Genomic DNA, 13,245 nt, shown 5'->3' with positions numbered 1-13,245 from the left:
CCATATAAAATAATAGAGATCCTACTAATTTGTTCCATATAAAAAAATATATATATATTACAAAAGAATCAATTTGCATTGAATTTTATGAAGAATTTGTTACAAATAATTAACAACAAATATTGTATTGTTAGTACCTAGTGTACGTGTGAAACACAAACCAATTATATTCTTCATTATCATTAGCGTTTAACGAAAAATTGCCGGAAGATAGAAACATACCAAGCGACAGAACTTTTGAGTTTAACAAAATGATATGCTTGAGTGTAAATTCTCATGCTCAATTTTCGAAAAAAGGGAGAAAACAATTAATTTGTAGACCTAAAAAATGATGCTATACCAGAACGAACCATGTCACTTATTGAGGTGATACGGATACTACAAATAGCCTCAATAAGCTCTCCATCATGGCGCTAACACAGTGACAGTACGTAGCAGGATTAATTTGATATAGCTTACAATTATAGATAACTTTTAAATTTTAATTTCTATTCAACTAAAATATTGTCCAAAATTCACTATCCCTATCATTCGAGAGATCACATCACGCTTGTGCTGATTATTAGGCAAAGTTCAGTGAGCGGTGATTTTTGTATCCTTACAAGTGTTTGGGATTTGTATGCGAAGGAAGTTTTGTTTCCAACTGAATAAATCTGTAGGATAAACTTTCTGTCTTCTTCAGGGAGATCTACTCGCCAAAGCAGCACTTGGAAATCGCCTTCATTCCCTAAGGCAAGAAAGAAATCTCCAATCAAAATCAACTGGAAAAATTATATTGATTGCATTCTTTGACTGTCAAGGTCTGATATATCAACACACCGTTTCCCTTAACACTTCAGTAAATGATGATTATTACAGAACAGTGCTGTAGACATTGAGGAATTATATGGTGCGAAACAATGGATGTATCTCACATGAAAACCAATCTGTTGTTGCACCTCGATAACCCCAGACTACAGATGGTCAATACAGTTATTTCTTATAGAAACTGTATGTTCAATAATGTCAACCTTCATATATTCAGATTTGTATCCATGTGACTTCTGGCTATTTCCCATTTTAGATAAACGGTTACCGTGGAACGAAAATTTGAGACTGATCAACAACTCATAAGAGCACTATCACGGATTCTTAGCCAGCATTCTAGAAAAAAATAATTCCAGGAGACGATTGAAAAATGACATAACGCCGAGACACTTGCATTGATAAGTTGCATTGATAACTTCTTTGTTAAGTTATGTGACTTGGATCTAAAAGGGCCAATGTCACTTTTTGGTAAAAATAGACACTCTTCAATTTTAACGTCTATAAAGACGAGCAAATGTCAACAGGAAATAGTTTGGAATATACTATTCATATTAACATTTACTTTTCCTGCTCAAGAAAATATCCATTTGTAGGCGTTAAAATTTGACGAACATCACATTCTTGCCAAAAAAAGTAACATACAGAATTAAGTTACGTATCGTTTTTCCTTCAATGTTTTCTCAGTTGTTTTAAATCAGCCTTTGCAATAAGTTGATATATTGATCTTTAAAAACATAGCAAATTTTTGCTTAATTGACAACAATTCATAACTTACGGCATTGATGATAATACTTGCGAGTAATTTGTATATTATTGCTTTTGTACACTCTATGACTGTAGAGTACAATTATAAAGATAACCAAGAAAGTTATGTCGCTATTTGTGGAGGTCCGTGTTCAATTAGCCCTCACACCGTGAGTTCAATGCGAATGGAGATAAGGCAAGGGTCAGTTGTTGGTGTGGGTATATCCAACATATTACGTGTTGTGGCAGTTCAGTTATACTGTGAACTTGCGTAAGGACAGAGTGGATATGGGACCTCCACAGAGCATCATAAGGGTGTGTATGCTGTACGAGTTCAAACTGGGGACAAATGACACTGCAGCCGGATGAAAGATGCGCCAGGCCTTTGGTAAGGGTGTCGTGACTACGCGGACAGTGCAACAGTGCTTTAACAAGTTTAAGGACAGTGACGAAATAATCGAAGATGCACCACGTCCCAAAAGACGAAGATCTTCAGGCAACAATTGAGGCGAACTGTGGCCAGACATGTGAGGAACTGGAACTACAATTCAGTGTGAGTGGAGTAACCATTCAGTTTAGCAGTCCTTTAGCCTCGCCGCTGAAAGGAACGCTAAATTCAAAATCAACTCAATTCAACATATGCATAGATCTTCAATGATTGCTTTATAAATGCTTAAAATGCTTAAAATTGTCTGAATTCACTATCCGTATAAATGGTAGCACATAGTTTTATTTATAGCTATTAGCAGGTATAACTTCGCAGAAGTCATACCTAAATTCCCTTTTCAGAACTAAACGGTTTTCAGAACCGAACCAATCCTTGTAATATGAGCTGTTTATTCCTGATACCATAAAAGAGCTAGGGTAGGAAAACTTAGTGAACTACTGCCATCAGAACTATTGAGTTTGGGGTATGTATCCTTGAACTTAGACTAGGTGTCATCCATGACTGAAACTATTCACAAAACTATGCTGAAATTGGAATTCATACGATAAAACACTTACTGTACTTAATAAAGCCACAATCGTTGTCCCACGCTGCAGTTGTCCCTTTTCATACTTAATTTTTAGTGCCATTGCCTCTTAGATGAAAACAAAGTAAGATTTTTTCTTAAGTAAGTTCAACTCTGAAAGAAAGGTGAGGTTTAATGTGATATTTAAATTTTAACCAAATGCCACTGACAGATTCTACAGTTTTTTTCTTTATCGTTAGTACTTTCTGCACGTTTCACAGTAAATTTTCTTCAATGTTATACGGACACATTTGTTTCGATCAGTATAATACAATTTTTTGTATGTATCATTTGGACCTGAAATTTTAACAAGAACTAGCATGTTTCTCCTATCTCGAAAAAAGATCATCCTTCCGGTGGCGTTTTTTTTTAAAAAAAGCAAATCTCTAAAAGAAAAAGTTCAGAGTGAATGAATGACTATCTGACTGATCATCGACCAGGTCAAATCGCTGTAGATAGAAGTTTGAAATTTAGACAGGGCATATAATTTGTGACGTAAAGTACCAGCAAGTAACGATTTTTGGAAATACGACAGGGAAGGGGAGAATAGGGGTGACAATTATTATATTAAAATGTCCATATATCAGAATCTCTGCAGATTATATAGACTTCCTATTTAAGATAATAAGACACGTTTAACAGCGTTTTTCTTTTAATATTTGACCTACAAGCGAAAAAAAGGTTGGAACAGAAGAAGTGGAATTACAATTAATATAATAAAGTGATTGTATTTAGGAATCTCTTATCTCGAATGAAGTCTGACTCTTATGAGATACCTCGAAGTTTGAACATTCAAGAGGTATGACATGATTTGGACTATATATGCAATATTATCGATACATGAAGGTTTCAGGCATATTGTTATGAAAATTGGTGGATTTCTGTTGATAAATAAAGAAAAGTATAAACGAAACTGTATAAGTGAATACTCTACCCATAAGGAATTTATGGTGAACTTTATTGAATGAAGTGCAATATAAGACAAACAAGTGTTAGTGACAATCAAGAATTTGCTGATGAATTCATAGTGTTTGTACTAAAAACTAGCGAAAATGATTCGGAAATTTGTTAATAAATAATAAAGTTACAAGCAAAAACATCTCGCGGATAAGTTTGTTGTTTATACCGTAAGAAATACGCTGAGTGATATTAATGTACTTCTTATATAATTTCTATATCAGTATCAGAACACTACTGTGTAGTGTCAAGCATGAACTTTGACGAAAATTTTGTAGAATTAAAATTAGTGAAGAAATAAGAAACTTACAGTCAGTTCAATTTGGGATGTGGCATTTATTTCAAAATTTTGTTTGTTTACATTTTGAACGATGAATCTGTGCATTTTTACCACTTATTGTTCAGGGAAGTGTGCTTCCTGTCCAAATTAAATGGAGCAACTGATTTAAGTAAGTATGGAAGTACGAAATCAAGAAATTTACTTACGTAATTAATAAAGAGTTTAAAATAGATAACATAGATAAATGTAAAGAACTTTATATAGTGTGGATTGTTATGCATAGCGAAACAATAGTACTAGTGAAGTGTTGGTGAATGTTTAGAGAGAAACTGACAATAAATTGGCATATTAATCATAACTGAAGTTTACAAACATTGCAAGCTGCATCAATTAGTAGCAATGAACTTTTGAGGGTGAACAGGGAATGATAAGTGACAGCGACTTGGATTATTGCAACGAAGAATATGGAGAAGAGGATCAGGAAATGGAAAACGCAGGGGATGAAGTTGGGTAAGAAGAAACAGAAGTTTTTAGAATTGAGTATCCGTTTACTAAACTCAGCCGTAACTAACATCTCAAAATGGCATTTCTATCAAATGCGAATTTCTGAAAACGGAAATCTATCCACGGGCTGGTTATGTGTACCTGTAGTAAATGTGATAAAGATTTTAAGAATATAACGCCATGATCTGTCACTTCTCTAAATTTGCGAGAAAGAAGACACAACCGATTAAATATCACCATGTTTTATGTAAAAGGTAATTTGCTACTATAGCTGGTCACGGACATCATGTTATGAACAACCATCCATCTTAATGGAATAAAGTGAGACACGATTATGTCATGGAAGGTGTGTGAAAGAAATGAGCTAATTCTGAAACACAAAATCATATAGATTTGTATGAACAATATAAAACAATCCCAATATAAATTTTCTGGTCGTGAAAAAGATATTTGGCAAGACCTCGCAGGATGTAAGAAATAAGAAACAAAAGTGAATAGCAAGAGACTTAATATCCAAATCAACTCAAGTAAGTAGCCAAAAAGGAAGATTTGAATTACTTTTTAACGAAACGCAGGTAGAGACAAAGTCAAGACTCGAAAATATATATAAAGAACGAATACAAATGATAATTGAAGAAATACGAGCATCGAAAGAAGGTATAGTCGATACTGAGGCATTAAAATAATCTTATTGATGACCTCAATAAAGTAATAATGGATAGTTGTATGATAAAATTTAATAAGGTAAAAGATGAACTAAACAATAAAGAAAGCGAATTATAAGAATATAATTGTAGAGAAAAGAGTAGAATGTTATTTAAAATAATGCCACAGGAAAGAGCTATTGTTAAGAGATTTAGAGGGAGAATTAAATAAAATGAAAACAGAAAATATAATATTCGCTGATGAAAACAGAAAATGACTAGATTGTCTTCACTTAGAAGATGAAAGCTTTAGGGAGCGGTTAACTTGTAGGAATAGAATCATTAATGAAATTCGACAACAGATGGAAGAAGAAAATATCTTAAAAATACGATTGAAAGAGTCGGAAAATAAGATTCAAGATTCAGAAAATTTGAATTTAGAAAATAAACATAAGGAATTAGTGGTAAATACCAGTCTCCTAAATCTGAGGATATAAACGAGTAATAGAAATATGGATAATGGTGTGGCCCATGGATATAGTCAACGTAATGCCATTTAACTGGAAAGAAAACTTGTTGAATAACATAGCTATTAAATGTACGGAAACAACCAGAGAAATTAAGAAAGAGAATAATCATGAGGGAAATCTCAAGGACTCAATCGATATAAAGGAAGTAGGTAAAGAAACAGAAATAAGCAAATTAGTTTGGCATGCAGAAATAAACTTGCATAGAGAATATACAATTAGTTATGAAGAAAAAAACATAAATGATAAATATATAAACACACAGTGGAGCACTATATTGAGGTTGTCAGAAGGGATGATCAAACAAAAACGATGAAAGAACTGTTAGATGAAATAAAGGACGAAGAATATAGTATAACTCAAGAAAAATAGACGGATTGAATGAAGAAATAATTAAAATTCTTAAACGAAAGAAAACTCCTGATGAATGAGAACTTAAGACCAAAGGAAGGAACTGCAAGAAGGTAAAACAATACAGATAATGCCAAGAAATTTTAAAGAAAGATCCCTGTAAATTCGTCGAAACGATAATCGAAGGGCGAGTAGAAAGACACTAAAATGGTACCATCCTCACGGGTATGACGATTAAAGAACTCTATCAAGAATTATGGTCAATCGCAATGTGAGGTTGAATTAGGAGATTTGAACATATCGATACTGAAAATTTAACAAGGATTATCTCAATGGAAGAAGTGAGAAGAAGAGTCATTACAATATGAAATGACACGGTCCCCACACTCTAGAAAATCAAGAAAACAAATGTTACAGGTAGAGGCAAATTAGAATTTGTAACTACTTCTTTAAAATTAATTTTAAAGAGAAGGTGAATACCATCAGTATATAAAAAAGAACAAGACTGTTCTCATACCCAAATAGGAGAGAAATCTCACTAAAGCTGAAAATTGACGGCCAATAATGATCATCTAGAAATTAATGCAAATCTTTACAGGAATAGTGAGTGACAAAGTAACAGAGGTAGGATAACTACCAAGAACTCAAAAATGATTTTTTTAAAGATGGAAATACTATATCCAAAGGCTTCTTGCTAGATGAAGTTAAATGGGGGTGCATTTTGCATACTAGATGTACGGAAAACTTTTGATACTGTAAGTAATTTTTCGACGTCTGTCCGTTTGTTCGTATGTTCATTCTAGTGTAGGCTCGCCTACAAGCCATACCGTTTAACATATCTCAACCAAATCTTGAACTTAAGATTTTCATGTGATTCTCCAGAGGATTTTTTCAATTTTCTTTCTACTCCTTAAAATAAGGGTAGTTTACTCAAGGGTGAAAAATAAAAGAATGCTATTTACTTAAAAAACGGTTCTAACGATTTTGTTTATATTAAAAAAAACAATAGTTCATTAACAACCTCACACTGTGGTATAAGTTAATTCTCTAAGAAAATCGAGATGGGATATTTACTGTTGGGGGTAAAATTTTCTCGTACAATTTTCTGAAAAACAGCTCATTCAACTTTGATCATAGGGTGAAGTTTTCCGGTCTTATAATTTTGTTCGTATTACACAAGAAAATTGTTTCGTTGATAACTACAGCAGAATTCAAGTTAGTTTAAGGAATTGGAGCGAGGAAATTATTTTAATGTAAAGCCAGAATTTAAAAATTAAAGCTAAACCAGTTTAACAAGTCATATGAGCGCCAAGATATTTGCTTACTAGCAGAAGATATTAACTAGAAATAATTAATTTTAAATAAACTGTTTGAGATAGATACTGATGCGATGTTACCTTAACTTGTAATTTAAACCTCGTGGTAGTTATGTCAGTCTCTCAGACATCAAGTCATTTTGTAGACGAGCTAGTCTGCTAGTGTCATGGTAGATGCAAAGATATCGATACCACCATTAAGTAGAAAAACAATTTTAGGATAAATTATATCCTAGTTAATTTACAGTACGCAACATCATTCTTTTTATCAGATATGATAATTATCGTTTGGGATATAACTGAAAACTTCGGAAAAGTGTGCGTTCAAAACTCTGGGTCATCCTTTTCGTAACTACGTATATTCCACAGGCTAATTTTAGATTGCAGATTGAGCCCATGAGAACATTTAAGGAGAATAAGATTTTTCATTGAAAATGGTACAACCAGATTGGAGAACGGTAAAATTTGGGGGAAAGTACATTTGGAGGCCAGAATGGTACGTACATTTGGGTGGAGAAAGGTACAGTCAGCGACAAAATTTCTTTCCGTTTGGTAAAATTTATTTTGGAAATAACAGTGGTATAGCTGAAACGTACAACGATGGTAAAGCTAGTATGTACAGAAAATTACGTTCTATATTATCAAGTGGAAATAACTTTTCTCGTTGACTGTACGTTTGGGGCAGGAGAAGTAAATTTGAACCCAAGCCCTTGAAGGGATGTCCCTATCCAATTATGTTGTTTTATATTGGATTGGAGTACGATACAACCACTAATACAAGAAAGTATTTATCCTATAGAAAAATTACATAATATTAGGATACATTTTGTTCCTAGATAAGCTTCAGGCCTTGATTTCTTGCAGAAAATACATCAATTACCAGTTGCACTGTCACACTATGCATAACAGTACGATCTGAATGTAAGTCGATTCTTTCCGTAATTAGTACGACAATAAATAAGTTTATAATATATTTGTGACTGAAACTATTATACTAACAAGCTTAGCTAATACTCAACAAGTTCAAACTCAACCTTTTAAGCCTTTAATGATTCCTCACTTATCATTTGGTTTAACATCTCTTATTTTTTCTCTTAGCTCCTAGGCTATATAAGATGACATCTAAAATTTCGTGTTGAATGCAAATCATACAAACTTACTTCCACCACGAAACGAATCTCTATTATATTAATTCCAAATAAAGAATGTTTAATAATTACAAAATGCATAAATAAAGCAAAATGTATTAATACTCACAATAATTTTGATGATTTGGAAATGTGTTGGTTTTTACGCTATGTTCCTACACTATTTTTTTCCTTACATTTCCACGGTAGATACAGAATATGAATTAAAATATATAAAGAATAGTTGCAACACAACAATATAAAGCAAATATTCTTTATTATGTGATAATGTACTTTTTTTTAAAAAAAAGTTGAAATTTAATTTACATGATTTTAAAAGTAAAGCTTCTTTTAAAAAATAAATATAGATGGAACTGTAAAAAAAAAAACGAAAAATTTAATACCACGTTAGACGTCAATATAAACATACTATTTACTGAAGTGAGTAGTTTACCATAATAATAGTTCGTGTGTAATACTACCGGTATTTATATTGCAGCGACTTGTTCTTATGTCCATGAACGATTCTGTCGTAACGACGGAATCATACCGTGAATGAAATTATAATGGTTCATTCATGAATGAATTGATTCTTCTGATGAATCGTTCTTATTGACTGTCATTCACGAAATTTGAAGGAATCGGCCAGTATCGCATTTGCAGTAGTACTTTAAAATAATTCATCACACTGGGCAGAGAGATGAAAAATTAAAAATAAATAAATAAATAAATAAATAAATAAATACAGTCGTTCACACGATATGCATGGATTCTTTTCCTGGAAGCAGGACAGGGCTTTTTCTTAAAGCCTCTTTTCCACGTTTTCTCTTGTTTACTATTTTTGTGTAATTTTATTTGTTCTTATCACTTCTGAATGAATATTAACAATTTTTGGTCATACTTTGACAACATCGATTAAACATTTCGTTCGTTTTAGTTTGTATATAAAATTGTGTGCGTGGGTGCTCTCTTGGCACTATGGCACAAAGACGTGAGTTGGATCCCTTTTTTAATCGCCTGGAAGTACGTAAGACAGAGACTAAAGTCTCACCATGAACATTCCACTAAACTGTAACATCTTAACTTATCATTTCCTTACTTACACTTTACTCATCGTTTATCGATTTAGTCTTCTAATTTTTTCTTAAATTTTAGTTAATGTTTATGTTTATCTTTTGAAATCCAATATTACTATGACCACTTTTCTCTATTGGGGGAGTACGATGGTTTCTAATTGAAGGTCTACAGCATTTTCACTATTTAAATTAATTTCTATTCTTATTTACTTCTTGTAAGATTATCTCTTTTATAAAGAGAGACCAAACAGAATGAAACTGTCTAAGCAGTTATCACTTCCATAAAAACATTTTAAAAAAGCACTAGCTAAAGCAGTTATAGTTATGAAACACGTCCGTCAGAAAGAGGATTCCACTGCCATCTGTCGATCAAAAATAAAAATAAATTCTTCAAAGTAATTTTTCTACGTGATATGGATTCAGTTCATGAAACACGACTCAGTAATAATCCTTGTTCCTCCGAAAATGACGGAATATATTATTAACCAATCATAATAGGAGGAGAAATACACATATATATTTATTCTATAAATACAGTATTACAGAGGTTCATTGTCGTTACGAACACGTGTTAAGTGAGTCACGTACAGTTATTGTCAGCATGGAATAAAGAAAGAAATATGTTATGAAGTTATATGTGGTGATAATTACTTTTTTACCCGTGAGTAGCAACGCGGTCAGGATTATAACAGAACTGTGATCCGGAACAATGTACCCTATATATGCATTTTTTGTTTCCGATATAGAAGTAACTTAAAAAAATATATGTGTTAAGATATAACAGAACAATGAGATACTGAATATAGATAACATAACTGTGTCATGCGTTCTGTACACCTGGTTTTGATCAATGATTATTATCCATAATCTAAAAAGTTTTATAATTCTTTATTATATATTACATACATACGTTTAAGGTCATGAACGAAAATTTATGGTCAGTAGAGAAGAATCTTAAACTTAGAATATGTTTCTTATTGTTAGATTTAATCTCAATCTACACTCATCCAATCTGCTTGTTTAGACAGATATAGAAGAATGCGGACTACTTTTTTATTGAATTACAGTATATAACTATAGATAGTTTAACAATTCAGTATCACCATAGATATCCTGCCATTACTGGCAGATGTTGAATTACAGTGTGAAGTATAGGTAGTTTAACAATTCAGCATACCACAGATATCCAGTCGTTACTGGCAGGTGTTGAATTATAGTATAAAGTATAGGTAGTTTAACAATTCAGTATACCCACAAATATCCAGTCATTACTGGCAGGTGTTGAATTACATACAATATAAAACTACAGATAATTAACAGTTCTTCATCCCCACAGATATTCAGCCATTACAAGCAGGTGTTGAATTACAGTATGTAAGTACATATAGTTTAGCAATTCAGCATCACTATCGGTATTCAACCATTACTGACAGATGTTTAGGTACTGTATACAACTAGAGATAATTTAAATATTCAACATCACCAAATACATTATTCTGGCAGGTTACTTACAGAAAATTGACAAGCTTCCATGCACTACGTTTTTAAAATAATCTCTTCGTCTTCAGATAGGTATTTTATTTTAATGTCTCCATCAGCTGTAACCCCTTTCATTCTTTCTTCTTTTTCCTGCCACTGTTCCTTCTAATACGTCTCCCATTATACAGTTCCTACACAGCCAATGTCCCAATCAGTTTATCTTTCCCTTTTTTTAATCACACATAAAGTACTTCTTTTCTCTGATACTATTCCTAACTTTCTTCATTCGTTTTCGTTCGTCAGAGCTAATTTTCTCTATCCTTGCCTTCATCACACTTTAAAACCCTTCAGCCTTTTTATTTGGTTTTGTGTATTGCCCATGATTTTGTTCTATAGAGCACAGTACTCCACACGAAACATGTTAACGAGTATTTTTCTTAACTCTTTATTCAGGGACCCATAAAACAAACTTTTGACTGAGGCCTCGTAATCCAACACATGTCGTCGTCCACTGCAAGGTTCGATCTAAGGTCTCGCGTCTCTCGAACGAAACTTTTGGAATCAGTGCCTGGCAGTGAGTTCGTTCACGATATATTCTTCAAATGTCTGGCATATGTGGTGACTTGATGCAGCAGTTGACAGGCCCACTTTAAAAAGTCATACAACAAACATACGCGAAGCAGCTCCGATACTTCTTTTTGTCTTCGAAACTGGACGAGCTATGACTGTTGTACGTGCGCAACGTGCTTGTGTTATCGAAAGTCGATGGGTCGGACTAGCTCCTGATCGCTTGACAGCCACGTGTATTTCATTTCTTCTTTGTGAGCGCATGATTAACAGGACGTCAAAATCGGTAACAATATTTTTGGTTACCTTCTAGTTAGATTTTTTCCCCTTTACATCCTTATACAACCGGGGTTATGAAGGACCGGACCTACTATTAGCATAGACTCCGAACTGCTATCAGAGCAATGCACAGTGTGCCAGGAACCTCGAAAACCTGGCCAAAACCCCAAAAATGAAAGTTCATGGAACGGTCTATCACCTAACGCATATGATCAAGGGAGGTTCCAATCGCATACAGATATCAGTGTTACTGACATATGTTCACTGGTTTTACTCAGGAGAGAAAGTCAAAACTAAACTTTGCAATGTTCTGTATTCATGTGTACTTTCTATGTTAGGGAAGGTCAAGTTCGCGATATTTTTACGGATAATAGCGTCATATCCTCGAGTGGGCACCTATTGTTTATTTCATCTATATATATTATAATTCAATGATAAATATCTATTTTTGACGTTATATGTAATTTATTTATTCTATGGATGCTTATGGAGAAGTAGGTTGTAAATCAGAAAGAAAAACACATTTTGACAGTTTTGTAGGAGTTTAATCCGGGAAAAGCGGATACAACACGGTTTTTTGCTAATGTGGTACCTGAATTAGTTATGTTTCTGGAACAGTTAACCAATTTTGCCGTTTTTGCCCATTTAGATTGTAAGTGCATATTTAATGTGAAAGATGTGTGAAATTTTCTAACCAAAATACAGCATATTAATAGCAATTTTGTTCTCTTTCTAGAGAAATGCCACATAAAATAATTAGAAGAAAGCTATTTGGGTTTCTGAAGAATGCAGAAGGGAACAGAGAAGCCAAAAAAAAAAAAAAAAAAACAGCAGCTCTTGCGCTTTGTGGAAGATCAAATATCAGGTTGAGATATGTTATGTAGTACTGACCAAAACACAATAGTCGCCTTTTGCTATCAGATGTTCCGGAAGCTCTGCAAATGCAATCACGAGTACGGTAAACTAGAGGAAAAGTATGCAGACTGGCTGGATACTGATATTAATCTGAGTGATACTGAATCACAACCATCGACCTCAGCGAAAGTCGGACGCCCACTGGCAGACTTTGCAGAAAGCAGTGAAAGATCAAAGAGGAGTAAGACTGAGGCAATTCAATCAGCCGAGAGTGGAACCACTCTTGCTTACGCAACCGCGATGAAGTACAGAGAGCAAAGGGAACTTGATAAGTCAAAAATACTAGAAGAAATCGAGGCAAGTCCTACTAGAGCGACCAAGATTAGGGAGTCCTGGTCACAATCTGAAAAACACTTTGCAACGTTGTACGATTCAGATAAGATTCTAACATTATTTCTGGAAACCAATCTAACATCAGTACCAAATTCGTAGGAGTGAAGCAAAAAAAAACTGGGCCATGATATTTAACCTGCTTATAATCATGTACGGGACGCAAAGAAGAAGTGCTACCCAGAGGGCATGCAAGTGAGTGAGTCGTTGTCGTTAGTGCCACTTTAGTATCTACTAGATCACACTGTGAAAAGGCTTTTCCAGCTTCAAGAGCCAGTCTTGGAGAGCATACCACGGAACTACCGTATGTGAATAACGTTGATCAGCAA

General features: G+C 33.7%; 1 protein-coding gene across 1 annotated transcript in view; it reads right to left on the bottom strand.

The window, feature by feature from the left end:
* Positions 1 to 8,530, bottom strand: part of LOC145669258 (uncharacterized) — a 58,305-nt gene extending 49,775 nt beyond the window's left edge. Inside the window, exons 1-2 of the mRNA XM_081737578.1 lie at positions 8,401 to 8,530; positions 2,557 to 2,678 (exon numbers count right to left, since the gene is read on the bottom strand). Coding sequence (XP_081593704.1) covers positions 2,557 to 2,628 — 72 coding nt within the window. The 5' untranslated portion in view covers positions 2,629 to 2,678; positions 8,401 to 8,530. The remainder of the gene's footprint in view (positions 1 to 2,556; positions 2,679 to 8,400) is intronic.
* Positions 8,531 to 13,245: the final 4,715 nt, after the last annotated feature.

Source organism: Thermobia domestica, chromosome 13 (assembly GCF_964235325.1).
Source record: "Thermobia domestica chromosome 13, izTheDome1.hap1.1, whole genome shotgun sequence".
Taxonomy (NCBI): Eukaryota; Metazoa; Arthropoda; class Insecta; order Zygentoma; family Lepismatidae; genus Thermobia; species Thermobia domestica.
This window is presented reverse-complemented; position numbering and strand designations above follow the sequence as displayed.